The 16,799-nt window shown below is 43.2% G+C and overlaps 1 protein-coding gene across 2 annotated transcripts; it reads right to left on the reverse strand.

Annotated features, from left to right (window-relative positions):
- Window positions 1-9,368: 9,368 nt before the first annotated feature.
- LOC115689625 (thiosulfate/3-mercaptopyruvate sulfurtransferase 1, mitochondrial-like) lies at window positions 9,369-16,560 on the reverse strand. 2 transcript variants are annotated; one of them, XM_030615734.2, is made up of 12 exons: window positions 16,296-16,560; window positions 15,577-15,762; window positions 15,040-15,099; window positions 14,862-14,924; window positions 13,591-13,715; window positions 13,343-13,505; window positions 11,753-11,812; window positions 11,598-11,656; window positions 10,634-10,715; window positions 10,218-10,281; window positions 9,796-9,863; window positions 9,369-9,650 (listed from the first exon to the last, which is right to left on the reverse strand). In XM_030615734.2, exons 1-12 carry the CDS (start codon window positions 16,395-16,397, stop codon window positions 9,555-9,557), a joined length of 1,128 nt encoding a protein of 375 aa, XP_030471594.1. In that variant the 5' UTR covers window positions 16,398-16,560; the 3' UTR covers window positions 9,369-9,554. The 2 variants fall into 2 exon arrangements, with proteins under 2 accessions (XP_030471594.1, XP_030471596.1); XM_030615736.2 differs by lacking the exons at window positions 15,577-15,762; window positions 16,296-16,560 and having other exon boundaries at window positions 13,587-13,715; window positions 15,040-15,092.
- Window positions 16,561-16,799: the final 239 nt, after the last annotated feature.

The following is a 16,799-nucleotide window of genomic DNA, read 5'->3' on the forward strand; positions in this document are numbered from 1 at the left end:
TTTCCCATGGCAACCGGTTGGACCTGTGGAGGAATCTAAATTTGTATGTTCCTGTAAAAAATTTGCTGACCTTAATGAATTCAACAATGGAAGGAAGCTAAGTAAGAGACAACGCATGATGCACATGATCTGTCGACAAAAATAAGGTGCATGCCATGTCTTGTGGGGTGTCTTTGATTTGGTGATGCAATTTGTATTAAATTTATATCATATTACTGAAATTTTTATATGATGATTTGAATTAGGGTTGCTCCTCTAGATCTATCAAAAGTCAAATGGTAACTTTTTTTCACTTTTCCGGTCGAATCTAAATATAATGTAAGTTTCAAAAGATTTATGGAAAAGAAATCATAAGTCAATATTCTTTTTGAAAATTTTCTATTATGACTATATGAAATACAAGCAAATCTTTGGTTTCGCATCTTTCGTTTTTGCCTTTTGTTTTGTTTACACCTTACATAATCGACACGAATTGTAAATTAATCCGAACCTAATAAGATATAACTACTATATCAAAAAAAGAGGCATAATACCCAAAAAAATCCCAAACTTTAACCTTTGTCCCAATTATATCCTAAACTTTTTTTTATCTCATGAAAAATCCCAAACTTTTACTTTTGTCCCAAATCTACCACTGTTAGTTTTTCCGTCAAATATTATTGTTAATAATTATTGTTAATATTATTTTTTATTTTTTCGATTTTTTTATTTTTTCTTTTATTTTTTTTTTCCCTTCACCTTCAACCTCTGGCCGGTCGCCGGTCCGGCGACCGGCCAGAGGCAGGGGCCGGCGAGGCTCGACCTCGCCGGTGTTGGGCGAGGTCGGCCTCGCCCGCCCTCGGCGAGGTTCGTCCTCGCCGTGGGCGACGGGGCTCGGCCCGCCCAACGCCCGGCGAGGTCGAGCCTCACAAGCGGCCGGCGGCCGAGCCTCGCCGGATCCGGGCGAGGCTCGCCGGCAATCGGGAGGGCTCGGCCCCGCTCGGCCTCGTCCTCGCTAGCCGTGGCGAGGACAAGGCCGGCGGGGCCGAGCCTCGCCAGGGGCGGGCGAGGCCGACCTCGCCCAACACCGGCGAGGTCGAGCCTCGCCGCCCTGGCAAGGTTCGTCCTCGCCGTGGCCGGCGAGGCTTGGTCCCGCCAGGCTAGTGGCGAGGTCGAGCCTCGCCTGCGGCCGGCGAGGCTCGGTCCCGCGGCCTCGTCCTCGCCACGGCTAGCGAGGACGAGGGCGCGGGGCTCGCCTCGCTAGTTGCTTCGGCGAGTTCGAGCCTCGCCGAGATCGGCGAGGGCTCGGCCCCCGCCGGCCGCTAGCGAGGCTCGACCTCGCCGGCGTTGGGCGAGGCCGAGCTCGCCGGACCACGGCGAGGACGAACCTTGCCGGGCGGGCGAGGCCGACCTCGCCTAACACCGGCGAGGTCGAGCCTCGGCTCGCCCGCTTTGCCGATCGCCGGACCGGCGGCCGAGGTTGAAGGTGAAGGGAAAAAAAAAGAAAACGAAAGGAAAAAGAAAAGAAAAGAAAAAATAAAAAAATCGAAAAAATAAAAAATAATATTAAAATAATTATTAACGGTAATATTGGACGGAAAAGTTAACGGTGGTAGATTTGGGACAAAAGTAAAAGTTGGAGATTTTTTATGAAACAAAAAAAGTTTAGGATATAATTGGGACAAAAGCTAAAGTTTGGGGTTTTTTTTGGGTATTAGGCCCAAAGAAATAGCACATTTTTCAAAGAGGATACTTGTTTTAAGGTTGAGAACGGGGCCTAGCATGAATACTTTATATGGGGATCATCATAAGTCTCTTGTGTCGGTAATGTATAATTCGAGTCATAAAATATCATCCATTAGAATTACAAAGTTTCGAGATCAATAATGGCAAAAAAATGAACACACAATCTTCTTCACAACCGGATAAACAAGTCGTCAGGTTCGTGTGGAATAATTGTGTGGTTGAAAGCTTTGAAATCTGCAGACCAAAAGAAGAAAGCTTGAAATCCATCCGTCAATTTTTGAGATTGACGGTGCGGTCCTCTTCTCATTTTCCTTGTTTAAATGAAGCTCCCTCACCTCCAGAACATCATCATCTCCTTCCTACTACTGCTACTGATGCTGTTAATATTTGAGTCCTTGCCTCTGTTATCTCCACGAGATAACGAGGAAATCGATGGCAAGAGATTGGGTCGGTTTAGGATGCGCTGCTAGGATCGTCGTGCTGTTTTTGCCGATCATCGTGTCGGTGATTATTTATGCCTACTGCTATCACTCGTGTGGGTATCGGCGCGGCGGCTACTATGGAGGCAGAGGCGCCTACTATGGAGGCGGTGGCAATGGCGGAGGCAGCGGCAGCAACAGCCACTGCGGAGAGCACAATGGAGGAGGAGGTGGCTGCGGCGGAGGGGGTGGTTGCGGCGGAGGCAGCAGTTGCAGCGGAGGTGGTGGAGGTGGCAGAGGGTGTTGAATATACCTTTTAAGCATGAATTTAGAAAGAAAAAAAAAGGGTTCATTTCAATAAATCGTGATGCAATGGTGTGGTCCCTATTAGATTATATTATGCTTAATATTTTTGGTTAAGTTAATTGTAAATTTTTTTTTGATCGAAAAGTTAATTGTAATTTACATTTAGGGTCTTTGTGTTCTTCATTTGGTAATGTCCAGAATATTATATCCTTCTCTCTCTCGTCACAAATCTCTATTGTTCGGATGAAATTGGATGGGCCCTTGCCTTAGCCACTCTTGTTCGATGTGTCTTTACGCCATTGAAGGATTTGCTAAATTCTTTTAACCTCACGAGGAACATGCAAATGGAGTCCCAAACCCGACCAACATACTAATGATTACTGCAATCCAATAAACTTGTCCAATTATACCAATTGGATGGATAGTTTTGTTAACAGATTAAATAAATATTTTTAACCTTAGTTTAGATGTAAATGTACCTACACATAATGAGTACATCATATTGAATCTTCGCACTACATGTGACTGTGCTCCCTATCCCACTTCAGTGTCCGCATAGTACAAGTTTTCCATTGTTGGATTATTCTTCTTATTGACGACCGTGATGGATTAGACACAGCTCTATATATGGAGATGTAGTTAACGGTGGAGACGGAGGTGGCGGTGGAGGTAACCACCATCATGGCCGCCATGGACACTAGAGACGTGCTAAAGATTTGGACAAAGCTAACGAGAGGATGGAGATGATTGATAGTTGCATCAGACATGCTAAAAACTAGGACAATGATAAGAGAAAAATCAATGAGGAGCTGTTTCAAATGTCTTTATATACTATGGATAGAATAAAGTACGCAGGAAAATTGTGAAGGTTTTCAAGTATACTTGTGCATGAGAATGATATTTTTACGATGATGAGATCGATATTATTTTACGTACATTGCGTCGGGGCATGTATGTCCTTTATATTGAAATGTAGTTTCTATCCAATCATGGATAGGATATGATATAAAAATATCCGACTTTAAATTTGCCGTTCATCAAACGATCGATAGGATATGATAAAATCCTAAAAGTTCTTACCCTGTCATGTTCAGTCCTATCTTGAGTAGATATCCGATCAAGTCTAGCCTAAATATATATAAATATACATATTATCGGCTTCTGGTGCACGATCCTTTCTAGTTTTGGGCATCAAGATGAATTCAATCTTGCGCTTCATAACCTGTTTTTCTTGTGGTCGCCATGGTGGCGACAAATCTGGCTCTCCCCACAAAAACAAACCAGGAGATGGCACCAACGGCGAGGGCGGCAAAGGCATAACTGGCTCTCCCCACAAAAACAAACCGGGAGGTGGCACCACCGGCGGGGGTGGCAAAGGCATAACTGGCTCTCTCCACAAACACAAACCGGGAGGTGGCATCACCGGCGGCAACGGGGGGTAACCATCATGGTTAAGCTATTGCTAAGACTCTCTTATATAGCTCTATGTACGGATTTGTAGTTGGCAGAGACTGAGGTGGCGGTGGAGGTGACCATCATCATCAAGGCCATGACGGAGGCGGTGGTGGCCACCTCCACCATCACCACCACCACCACGACGGAGGCCAGAATGGAGGCGGGTACAGCAGCGATGGCGGACAACAAGGCATTGGTGGTCACGGCGGACACCACGGAGGCGGCGATTTTATCGCGGGCAGGGGTTACGATGGAGGCGGACACCACCACGGTGGCGGCGATTTCAGCATAGGTGGTGGTTTTGATGGAGGTTGTTTTGATGGAGGCGGTTTTTAAGAATAAGATTATCGATTATCATGATCTATTTAGATTTCTACGTAGATATTTTTAGGATCTTCGCGATAAACATTTACTTTAATTTTACTTATCTAGAGATTTTTTTATTTCTCGCCATGATTCTTGTTTTAATTTTTTTTAATGAGGCTAAATAAAATCCTTGTGGACTTCCGTTTCTCTTCCCCTCTCTTTCTTTCTTAAGTCTCTTTTTGTTTGTATTTAAAATAATGAGAAAAAACCACCAAAAACCCCAAACTTTGTCATCTGTGACACATTTACCCCGAACTTTTTTTTGTGACACCAAAAACCCCGAACTTTGCTTTTTGTGACACATTTACCCCAATGTATTTAGTCCATGGGCATTTTCGTCTTTTTGCTTTTTCTTTTTTTTTTTTTTTTTTTTTCCTTCCGTGAGGGGGCCCTCGCCGGCGTCGGCGAGGGGCGCCCATCGCCGCATCCGGTGAGGGGGCCCTCGCGGCGGCGTCGAGCGAGGGCGGCCCTCGCCGCATCCGGTGAGGCGGCCCTCGCCGGCGTTGGGCGAGGTTCGCCCTCGCCGGCGGCGGCGACCTCGCCGGCGTCGGGCGAGGTACGCCCTCGCACGGGCGAGCGAGGCGGCCCTCGCCCGATCCGGCGAGGTCGACCCTCGCCGGCGTCGGGCGGCCCTCGCCAGATCGGGAGAGGGCGGCCCTCGCCGCGTCGGGCGAGGCCGCCTCGCTCGCCCGGGCGAGTGGCGACCCTCGCCCGACAGCGGCGAGGGCCGCCTCGCTCGCCCGAGCGAGGCGACTCGCCGAGCCGGCGAGGCCGCCTCGCCGGATCCGCGAGGGCCGCCCTCGCTCGGCGGCGAGGGTCGACCTCGCGGATCGGGCGAGGGCCGCCTCGCTCGCCCAGTGAGGCGGACCTCGCTCGGCTAGCCGGCGAGGGTCGCCTCGCTCGGGCGAGCGAGGGCGGCCCTCGCCCGGAGCTCGAGCGAGGTCGACCCTCGCCCGACGCCGGCGAAGGTCGACCTCGCTGGAGTCGGGCGAGGGCCGCCTCGCTCATCCAGCGGGAGGCGAACCTCGCCGAGCGCGGCGAGGGCCGCCCTCGCTCGACGCCGGCGAGGGCCACCCTCGCTCGGACGCCGGCGAGGGCCCCCCTCGCCGGATCCAGCGAGGCCCCCCTCGCCGGAAAGGAAAAAAAAAGAAAAAGCAAAAAAGACGAAAATGCCCATGGACTAAATACATTGGGGTAAATGTGTCACAAAAAGCAAAGTTCGGGGTTTTTGGTGTTACAAAAAAAAATTCGGGGTAAATGTGTCACAAATGGTAAAGTTTGGGATTTTTGGTGGTTTTTTCCCTAAAATAATTACTGCTGAAATTTGAAGCGGTAAATTTCAGGATAGATTATCAAAAAGCATATGCATGTCTTTTGTGCCCACTCCACCATGGTAGATTTGTCCTTTTATGGTATCCAGCAACCATTCTCTAGATTTCCCACAACTCTTTATTTTGTGGAGCCAATGCTTATCTCGTAAAATAAAACTTGACAGTTGAAATTACGATCCAAGATTATTATAAAATTGTTAATTTATCGATAAGTTACTAATTAATTTTATATTTGGGCCCATCAAGTAGTTTTTGGTAATAATACCAAGTGCCATAAAACTGTTAAGGACGGTAAAATAGTTAATTGTTAATTTATCGATAAGTTACTAATTAATTGCTGGGGTCCACTTGCGATATTGTAAAACACGTACTAATCTACTTGTGAAAGAGATGGTAAGACCATTACTAACTAATTGAAGAGCCCGGTTCTCAAATATAAAAGCACTTGTTAATTTACTATTGGATACTATTGGCTGAGAAAAATCTATTATTGGATACCAGATTTGAGAATAATAAAATCCCTATTTTGCTGGTAAGTTACAAATAGTTGACCGGACAAGAAAGTTGCCAATCAATTTTACTTACTAATGATATTAGGGATTGTAACATCATTAGTAATTTGCGAGAGTCAAGACGAACTTTCAAACGATAACATATTTCTTTGAGATGGAAAGTCAAGGCAACTTGCTTGTAATGTTCAAAGTTAGGTAGAAGGCGTGAAAATATGCCGGGGACCCTCTATCCTGCATGATGTTTATCTCGGTGTCTCGATAAATCTCAATCTTTCATGACGAGCGCGTTTTTATCAAGTCAATGGCTAGGATTTATTGAGATGCCCATAGAAGCATCGCAGGGGTAGAAGATCCGCTTCCCTAAAAGAGTATTAATCTTAGCTCTCCATCTATGTCGTCGGCAATCTTGCTGAAGATGGCTGTTTTTGCTCAGGTAATGGTGGTTTTACTGGGGATAGTGGCAGCGGCGACAACTGCAGCGCCGGAGGATGTGGCGGCTAACTTTGAAGATATTTATCAGTATTGATATCAATTTGGGTTCTTACGTTTGTCTAATCAACAGGTTTTCTAATATTGGTGTTCGTAGTGGGTCTAAGGTTTGCTAGCTTAGTTAGTTGATGGGAAACGAGTTCCTTTTTTTTTTTTTTTGTCTAAGCAAAGCTATCTTAATTTAATTAAGTCTTAGACAAAAGGGCTCATAAAAGTGGCGGGGCATCTAAACATAAGAGGTCCTTAAGGGGCTTAAGGTCTTGAACTAGCCGATTTCGTGGAAGAGAATCGACTTGTCGGGCTTGACCCAATCCACTTCTCTGTTTCGCTCTCACTACTACAACGGTCTATTCTTGGATCACAAAAAGAGGGTAAAAGGTATCGAGCTTCCAGAGATAAGCGCACGCTCTTCGCAGCCGGATTGATCTGCGGACTCCAATGACAAAACTAAAACTCAAACAGTTCGGAGTTGAGTTCCAGACACCTCGGCACCTTCGAGGAAAGAGATAACTTCAGCTGAGTGCACGAGCGCTAGGGTTAGACATTAATTACTACATAGAATTTGTGTCTAATTAAGGCATGGTTTGGTTGTGATCTATCTGTACGTAGCCGTCCATCTATTCCCATCTTGGCAAAATTCATCTGTTTTGCTTTAATAAAGAATTTCAAGTTTCATCCGAAGCAACTTCCCAGAACCTTCACCAGTAGTTAATGTCAACCCTATTGACCACAAATTTCCCATGGCAACCGGTTGGACCTGTGGAGGAATCTAAATTTGTATGTTCCTGTAAAAAATTTGCTGACCTTAATGAATTCAACAATGGAAGGAAGCTAAGTAAGAGACAACGCATGATGCACATGATCTGTCAACAAAAATAAGGTGCATGCCATGTCTTGTGGGGTGTCTTTGATTTGGTGATGCAAATTGCACTAATTTATATCATGTTAGTGAATTTTTTACATGATAATTTGAATTAGGGTTGCTCCTCTAGATCTATCAAAAGTCAAATGGTAACTTTTTTTCACTTTTCCAGTCGAATCTAAACATCATGTAAGTTTCTAAAGATTTATGGAAAGGAAATCATAGGTCAATATTTTTGTCGAAAATTTTCTATTATAACTATATGAAATACAAGCAAATCTTTGGTTTCACATCTTTCTTTTTTGCCTTTTCTTTTGTTTACACCTTACATAGTCGACACGAATTGTAAGTTAATTTGAACCTAATAAGATATAACTATTATATCAAAGAAAGAGCACATTTTTCGAAGGGGATACTTGTTTTAAGATTGAGAACGGGGGCTAGCACGAATACTTTATATGGGGATCATCATAAATCTCTCGTGTCGGTAATGTATAATTCGAGTCATAAAATATCATCCATTAGAATTACAAAGTTTCGAGATCAATAATCGCAAATAAAAATAACACAATCTTCTTCACAACCGGATAAACAAGTTGTCGGGTTCGTGTGGAATAATTGTGTGGTTGAAAGCTTTGAAATCTGCAGACCAAAAGAAGAAAGCTTGAAATCCATCCGTCAATTTTTGAGATTGACGGTGCGATCCTCTTCTCATTTTCCTTATTTAAATGAAGGTCCCTCACCTCCAGAACATCATCTTCTCCTTCCTACTAATGCTCCTGATACCCTCAATACTTGAGTTCTTGCCTCTGTTCTCTCCACGAGATAGCGAGGAAATCAATGGCAAGAGAGTGGGTCGCCTCACCATGTGCCGCCGTGATCTTCGTGCTGTCGTGCTTGATTGTTGTGTCGGCAATCATTTTTTCCTGCAGCGATGACTCGTCCAGGCCTCAGCACAAGAAGAAGAAGAGGGAGGGCCAAGTTGGCGGCAACTATGGAGGCGACGCTGGCTACTATGGAGTCGAGGCCGGCTACTCCGGAGGTGGCAGCAATGACGGCGGCAGCAGTGACAGCCACCAGCATTGCGGAGAGCACCATGGAGGAGGCGGCGGCTGCGGCGGAGGCGGCGGTTGTGGCGGAGGGGGTGGCTACGGTGGAGGCGGCGGCGGAGGGTGTTGAATATACCTTTTAGGCATGAATTGAGAAAAAAAAAAAGGTTTCATTTAAGTAAACTGTGATGCAACAGTATGGTCTCTATTAGATTATGTTAGGAATACTATTTAGGGTTAAGTTAATTATCATTTATATTTATTGTGCTTAAGTCGAATTTTATTTTCATTATATATATAAAGGGGTCGTGTGTTCTTTATTTGATAATATACAGAATATTACATGCTTCTCTCTCGTCACAAATCTCATCTGTCTAGATGAAATTGGATGGGCCCTTGCCTTAGCCACTCTCGTTCGATGTGTCGTTACGCCATTGAAGCATTTGTTAAATTCTTTGAACCTCATGAGGAACATGCAAATGGAGTCCCCAACTGACTAATGATACAGCAATCTAATATACTTGTCCAATTATACCGGTTGGATGGATATTTTTTTCAACAGATTATATAAATATTTTTAACCGTCATGATGCCTAAGCCGAGGACGAAAAGCGAAGGCAGTTGCAAAGCTATACTCCAGAATCCGAAGTAAGCATAGATGCATGAATAACGTTCAAAGTCATATTGGCATCGGTCATCTTCCCGTGGGTAACACCTTTTCAGATATGCCTTTCCAGAGAACCGCATCCATATACAAAAGGCTAACGAGGTAAGTCTTTACCAATGTGTGCTCACATGCCAGATATCGTCAACGATTTTGATTTTTTTTCCTTTGTAAGAAATCCAACTCATACTTTGCACTAATTTCCTTTATTCACGTACACAATTGCCCCTGTTAAAGACAAATTGCAATTGACAAAGGGAAACATAAAACCACATTTTACTTGGTACAATCTCTCTTGTCACAATCAAGCAGCCAAAATGTAGACCTCATACTGAGAGATTCTGTAGCATGTATCGCTTGGAAGTGGTCTTTTTTCTTATGATTTGTTGACAGGAGTGTCAGATTCGGCGCCCCATTCGGTCCATGATCCATCATAAACAGCAACGTCATGCTTCCCAAGACGATGGAGTCCCTAAAGAAAAGAAACAAATATGACCAGCACTTTCCTCGTGTATTCACTCATTATGGTCCTTATGTTCTGTCGAAAAGACTAATTGGAGGATTTGTGTCACCTCAACAAAAGGCCTAAAAGTACCATTTAGGAAGGGAGAACGTACCAATGCAAGAATGCAAGCTGTAACGCCAGTACCGCAGGAAGTTACGACGGGACTTTCCAAAGAGATACCTGCAGAGACTTATGTGAGACGGATCACTGCAAATCTTAATTTCCTACGAAACACGTTCAAATCTTCTAGCATTGTCACTTTGGAATATTGACTATTGAGATTACATCGAATTGTGTGACATAGTTTCCAAACTGAGAATAAGAATAGGTAGGTAAAGGTTATCTGTTTACTAAACTTTTTGCCTTTCAGGAGCCAGAACTCTAGAGAATTAAGAAGATCAAGTTGGAGGAAAGCGACTATTAACAAAAATGGTTTGTAGGTGCTAATCATTGAATGCGCCTCTGATTTAAGTTAATTGAAACAAGGCTCGGAAACAAAAAAGTTGAAGTACATATGCAAGGAGAAAGGTATACCTTCTTCATCAAATCTCTTCTTAAGCTCGTCAGGCGGCAACAATGTCTGCGAAGAATCCAACATCTGTGACGGGGCACAAAGAAGTCAAGCATCATGACTTGGCGTAGGAAAGTAATCCATCATATTAATGTTATCTTCTGCTTACATTCAACATTAATTCCAACTTTGATCCCCAGAACCACCCAGAAAATATAGAAAAGAACAAACATGCACTGCATCATACAGGGATATGACACGAGGACATTGCTTGCATTATAACTACAAACTCAAAAGTCATACTCAAAACCTCATGCAAAAACCAAATATAGACTGCAAAGTCCAAGCAAAATCATGATGTAAACCTACATTTCAAAGAACTCTTATGCATCTTCAGGGTCATTAGCGAGAAAAGTAACACTTCAGATTAGATCATTACCTGTGCAAAAGGAACACATTTGCTTCCAGGTACATGGCCGCTCCGAATTCCCTTTCGAGGCTCTGGCACAGAACCTTCAAATCTACAAGAATATATTAGCTTCATGAAATTCGTAAGGGCTAAATTAATTACTACAAGAAGGTGCACTTGGATAATAATATATCTCTTGAAAACTACAGCAGGCTGCAATAATGCTTTTGGCAGTGGTGGCTTTGATTGTGACTGTTTTGCTTTCATTATGTGGTGGCTACCTCTCTACAATCTACAAACTTGGAAACTGTACTCCGTTATTGTCGTACTTGTAATTAAGCAAAGATGATCTAAGCTGTAGTCTTCCTCTTCGTATTAAAGATATAGCCATGGCAAAGAGCAAGCTACAAGTTAGCGGAATGTAGCTAGAAATTCATGTTGTGCTTTAACCTTTTCACTGACATGATTCCATGGGCATTAAATTCCTAGTTCAATTTGGAAGTCAGAACCCAAAGGCAAAAGTTTGGACCAAAAGTTCCAAGTTAGGCACTGACTTTGTGACAAGACTTTAGAGGGACCATTACTTGACATGGCAGGCTAAACCTGCTCAAATTGGCTCCTAGAAGTTTCATAAAATTATTCAAGAATAACAGTAGGAAAACAATAAGATTCCTAAAGTATATTACCTCAATCAACCCAAAGGAACACCTTTTTCAAGCGCAGGAGTGGCTAGATACTCAAGTTTTTTATGATAACAAAATGATCTTTTGCTGTTAGAGAAATCGGAAAAAAAAAAAAAATCTAATGCCAATGATCCATTTAAGTTCAGCATTTCCCTTACAGTATTATGGCATGATCACTATGTGAGAACAAGTTTACATTGTCTAGCCAACTGCTTATGTCAGCACCAAGACAGAGGTAAAAATCTGATACTCAAATGAAAGAACACAAGTAAAAGTGCAAAAAGCTTTAGTTAGGTGTGAATGAATTGTACCTGGCCTTTGATCTGGCATCAATGTGTTGGTGACTCTTCTCCTCAATGTTTCCTTTCACCTGCAATTCAGAATAGGAAAAAGATAAGAGGGTAACAAAACATCTAACTTCTTAATAACTGTAAGACATGAATAAAAAAACTTAACGAAATCTAACCTGATCAAGTGTCCAGACAAGATGTGGCTGAAATTTGGTCTCAAATGTGATTGGCCCAACCTACAAATCAGAGATCAATGAAGAAAAAGAAAACGTGAATAACTTCAGTGCATGAAAATAAGAAGACAACAAAAAGACGAGTTCCATATTCTCCAAAAAATATAGACTGGAAAAGATGTCAAAAATTCATATTCAAGGGACATGACATCAGTAAACTAGCTCTCTGTCGAACAATTCCTCTCAAGCAATTCTAATTTCAGGTATCAACATAGTAGTTTGGTAGAATAGGAATTAGACTAATTTTTTAACTGCACAAGCTAGAATGCTAGTACTTAGGCCTCGTTTGGTTTAGCTTCGGGAATGGGCTTTCGGCCTCGAAAGCCCCTTCCCAAAATGCTGAACCGTTTGGTTCAGCATTCGGCCTAGCATTAGCCAAATGCTAGCATTTGGAATGCTGAAAGCCCAAAGCTGGTCCGGACCAGCTTTGGGCTTTCGACATTCCACAAATGCTGAACCCAAATTTTTTGTTCCCAAACTACCCTCACTTATTTTGGCTTATTCCGGTTTTGCCCCTCTTGGTACTGTTCATCTTCTTTGTGAGGTGGCCGGTGAGGGCGGCCGACACCGGATCGGGCCGGCGAGGTCGCACGACCCAGGCGACGGCCGCTTGAGGTCCCGCGACCGCCTAGGCGTCGCTGGCCTAGGTCGCTCAACCTCAGGCGGCCGTTGCCTAGGTCGCGCGACCTCAGGCGACCGTCGCCTGGGTCGTGCGACCTCAGGCGACGGCCGCCTGGGTCGAGCGACCCTCGCCGAGGGTCGCCTGGCCTCGAGCGACGACTCCCGGCGGCAGATCTAGCTCGCCAGGGGTCACCCGACCTCGGGCGACGGCCGCCGGCGCCAGAACTAGCTCGCCGGCTGCCGTAGGCCTTCGCTGGCTCCGGCGAAGGGTAGGATAGGTTTTTTTTTTTAATAAAAAAGATAATTCCCAAAGCCCTTTTGCAAAAAAAAATTTACCAAACACTACTTGGGTCAAAGTAGCTTTACAAATGATTTTTTTACGAAACGCCACTTGCATTTCCCCAAGGGACTTTAACCTAAAGGTATTTGCATTTCCCCAAGTAGCATTTGAAAAGTTAAACCAAACGGGCCCTTAGTACAGCTCAAAGGAAGCAAGAATTAAAGTTGAACACTCAAAAGACAACTTGAAGATTGGGTAGATCAGAGAGGATAAACAACCACCAGCTATAACAAATTTCACCATCTGTCCATGCAAGATAAGTCAATGAAGATAATCCAACTTTCAGAGTAAAAGCAAACAGGTTGAACTATTGAATTCTACATAACCAATTAATAATTCAGAAAATGAGCCGACTTCTATATGCAAACATCACAAACACATGCTCCAATCAAGCATGTCAAGTATTCTTTGCCCCCTAAAACTAGTAGTATAGATCACCCTCCTAAGCTTGTCTTTTTCTCCCTAAGGTGATGTTGTCAAAATAAAAGAAGATAAATTGTGCTTTGCATAGAAAAAACCGAGCCTCAATGTCATAGTCGAAAAAAGTTGCAAAGCAGATCCAGTCCACTTACTGCCTGTCCCTGATACACTTTCTCTATTGCCTCGCTGGCAGCACTTGCTTTTAAAATAGCATCACTCGAAGCACTTGATTCAACATCGTAACCTGAAGCTCGCCATCTTGGTAGACCTCCATCCAACACCCAGACTCTATCATGCCCAAACACTCGGAACATCCTTTTCAAAGTACATTGATGAAACAGATCATTATCTGAAGAAAAACACAAAATCACTTATAAACCAATCATCAACCTGTACTCACCACCAGACACGAGCTGCACTAAAAATCCCTTTTCCATCGTAGACAACCACCCCATCCTTGTTTTGAATTCCAAGAGAAGAGACAGCAGCAGCAAAAGCTTGCTCTGAGGGCAGCATGTGTGGCAGCTACAACGACGAGTCACCATAAATCGCCAGTTAGCAGATAATAGTCATGAATAACCGATAAATAAGATGTGGTAATAAACAGAGATTCAAACAAAATACACAGAGAACAATAAATATTAAAAAGTAATGGACTGTAATCGTCATTGCTCAATGGGGTCAACATGCTTGACAAGAATTAAGGAAAAGATAACACACGAAAGGATATCCTAGCTACTTCTTAATGTGCTAAGAGGTGCAGAAGAGTACACGACAAAGGTTATTAAATGGCCTTATATTACAAACTTCTCACTTTTACAATTGATAAAAGCTTTAGAAAGTAATGGAAAGAAGTAAATGAACTTCGCCAGTCTGTCTATGCAGTCTGGACTGAAAGAGAGCTTAACAATAAAGACGAATTGACAGAAAAAACTCCCATGCACTGTCATTCTCACTCAGCTAAGAGCTTTTGAGGAATAGCAAACTGGAAGCCCTAGCTCAGATTGCAAATTAAACCATGCAAATTTGAGCAACTGCAGTCCTGTTATGCAGATGTACTCATCTTCAGATAAACCTGGCCAGATAGTTGCATCATTGACAAACTAGGCACGCGCCCGTGCTTTGTACAATATGTGAGTAAAATATAAATATCAATTACTTTATAATCTTTAGAGAAATTAACATGTAAACGAGTATAATATATATTTCATACAGTAAAAATATATCTTTTACAGAGATAGTTCAGAAATTCTTCCTTATATCTCAAGATATCTACTTGTCTTGAACATCTTAAATATTCTTTTTGGATTGAAAAATAATGGTTCTTAAATGAGAAGAAGTCACAAATGAAATGATGATATAAAGAAGAGACTGAGTGGATGCAAAGATAGTGACGAGATCACAAATGCATGAGAGAGAAAAACTCTAAAATAGCCAACCAAGCGAAATGACTAAAAAGTGTTGTAAAGCTGAGATTGCTCCCTCTGCAATAGCTTTCATTATATATACAGAAGTGCTACTGAGGCTGAAGGACAGGATGAACGAAAGAGTAGGATATTCATCTCACATAAGACCACATATGTCTATCAATTCATAGTGCTTAAGAAGGTGATGCAAAAATGCATATAGAAGTGATCAGAATACTTCAAAAGCTTAAGAAAACAATCTCACATTTGTAGTTCGATCTGATATTCCATCCACGTCAAAGAAAAGAGCTCCAGGAATGTGAGCAACCTGAACATAGTAGATCATTCAAATCAAGTTCAATAAAAGACACCAATTGAACATATGGCAATCATGCAGGACTCAGCAGAGCCCAAATTAAAGTACGACACACTCAATTTGGCACCTGGTACTCCTGAATTGGATTCCGTTGCTCATCTGGCATATACCATGATGCATCCAACACCTGTCAAAGGTATAATAACTAAGCAAAGTTCTCAACGTTCTTAAGCATATACCTCAATGAGCTTTTAAATGAATGTAGGTTTCTTACGGCACTAAACAGGAGGAAGGATAGCCACCGCACAAGATCAACATGTAACTTGAAACTAAGATATAGGACGGACCACACTGGAGCTATTGTTCTAAAGTCACAGATTAAAATGAACATTTCCCCTCATCTACATCTCTTCCAGCCCCTAGCAGAGGTGAAATTACTCACGGTGCCGCTTGTATCAGCAAAAATGCCAAATCTTCTTGAGCAACTCAATAGTTGTATAGTGAACATGGTAAGACGTGGATGGATAACTAGTAACAGTGTGCCACACCGAAGGTGAAGCAGAAACAGGCGTGCAGCATAGCTAAATTTTCTAGGGTAAAGACAATGAGTTATTTCAGACAGACATGGGGAAAAAAGCCACCGGTAGCAGGCTAAAGCCGATACCTTCATGTTCGGCTCTCTGAGATTTGCATGGAGCCAATCAACTGAAACAACAGGTTCACTTGTAGACACGGATTGTGCAGTATAGTTCGCTCTCGTTTGGAAAACTGCAGAAGCCATAGGATGAAAAGTTCGACAAGATCGTTGAGCTGCAAACCTCGAGCCACGTGACGCGGAATAAGTTCTCTTCTGCATGCAATAGAGAAAGGAGCACACAAAAATAAGCAACTATCGCATATAATGACAACCAAAAACAACTGAACCTTGCATGAGAAACCAATCATCCAAATTAATTCATAAATCTCGTCAACCAAGAAGGCCTAGTCCAGTGATTCGAAAATGCAGGGGTCTCCACCCTCTAACTCGGTTATCAGAAGGGACAAATTCAACAAAATCTTGATTCCGAAACGATTCACTTGACAGAATTATAGAGAAATTTTGGCACATGAGAATGTTCCGATCATAAGGGCCAAAGACACGCATGTTTGAGCATCTCCAGGACCCAAATACACAAATTACCGCCGACTACAACTACGTGATGTTTTTGAGGACGAGATCCAAATAGCAATCGAACAGAAAAACTTGAGACCCTCCTCCCCGCGAATACGACCACCAACCCAGTGGGGAAGAGGAACTAAAAAACCACCGATGGAATTAAAAACCGGAACTTGACGACGAAGGTGCTGTGAGAATCCAAAACCCAGTACGAGACATGAGCTTACGGTGAAAAGGGAGGCGCAAACCGGAGCCTTGAAAGCGGGAGGGAGTGAGGAGGGAGTGAGGCGATGAGTAAGAAAGGTCCTTGCGACGAGGGCTGATGCCATTTAAGCAGCTGCTGCTACCGTAGAAATTTCAGCCGCGATCGATATTTGATTCGCAGATGCGCCTCTCTCTCTCTCTCTCTCTCTCTCTCTATCTGAGAAAGATGATTTGCCACGACACCAAAGCTCTCGAAACTGTGTTCTGCACCGCTCGCTGTGTTCCTTGTGCCTCTGTGGGTTGAGGTATAACTCGTCTCTCTTGTTTTTTCGCTGGCCCTGAAAAGGGTTAAAAATATAAGATTAGAGCGTTGAGAGATATTGCGATCCTTTTGGCTATAATAAAGTTTCCTACTTTATTACATTTGATTGATTCCCTTTCAAAGTTATGAAAATGCGTTTTTCATTCTAGAAGTAAATTCGGTTTTTCTTGCTTCTGAATTTCACCTTTCTTTTTAATTCATAGTC

Source organism: Syzygium oleosum, unplaced genomic scaffold (assembly GCF_021117445.2).
Source record: "Syzygium oleosum isolate NSW1041296 unplaced genomic scaffold, Sole_v2.1 Sole_v2.51, whole genome shotgun sequence".
Taxonomy (NCBI): Eukaryota; Viridiplantae; Streptophyta; class Magnoliopsida; order Myrtales; family Myrtaceae; genus Syzygium; species Syzygium oleosum.

Excerpts from the sequence above, each read along its gene's own strand:
- LOC115689625 (XM_030615734.2), bottom strand. The coding sequence starts at position 16,397 with ATGGCATCAGCCCTCGTCGCAAGGACCTTTCTTACTCATCGCCTCACT. Across the intron at positions 15,100-15,576 it reads TCAGAGAGCCGAACATGAAG|GTGTTGGATGCATCATGGTA; the intron begins GTATCGGCTTTA and ends TACCTTTGACAG. Across the intron at positions 14,925-15,039 it reads ATCCAATTCAGGAGTACCAG|GTTGCTCACATTCCTGGAGC; the intron begins GTGCCAAATTGA and ends TACTATGTTCAG.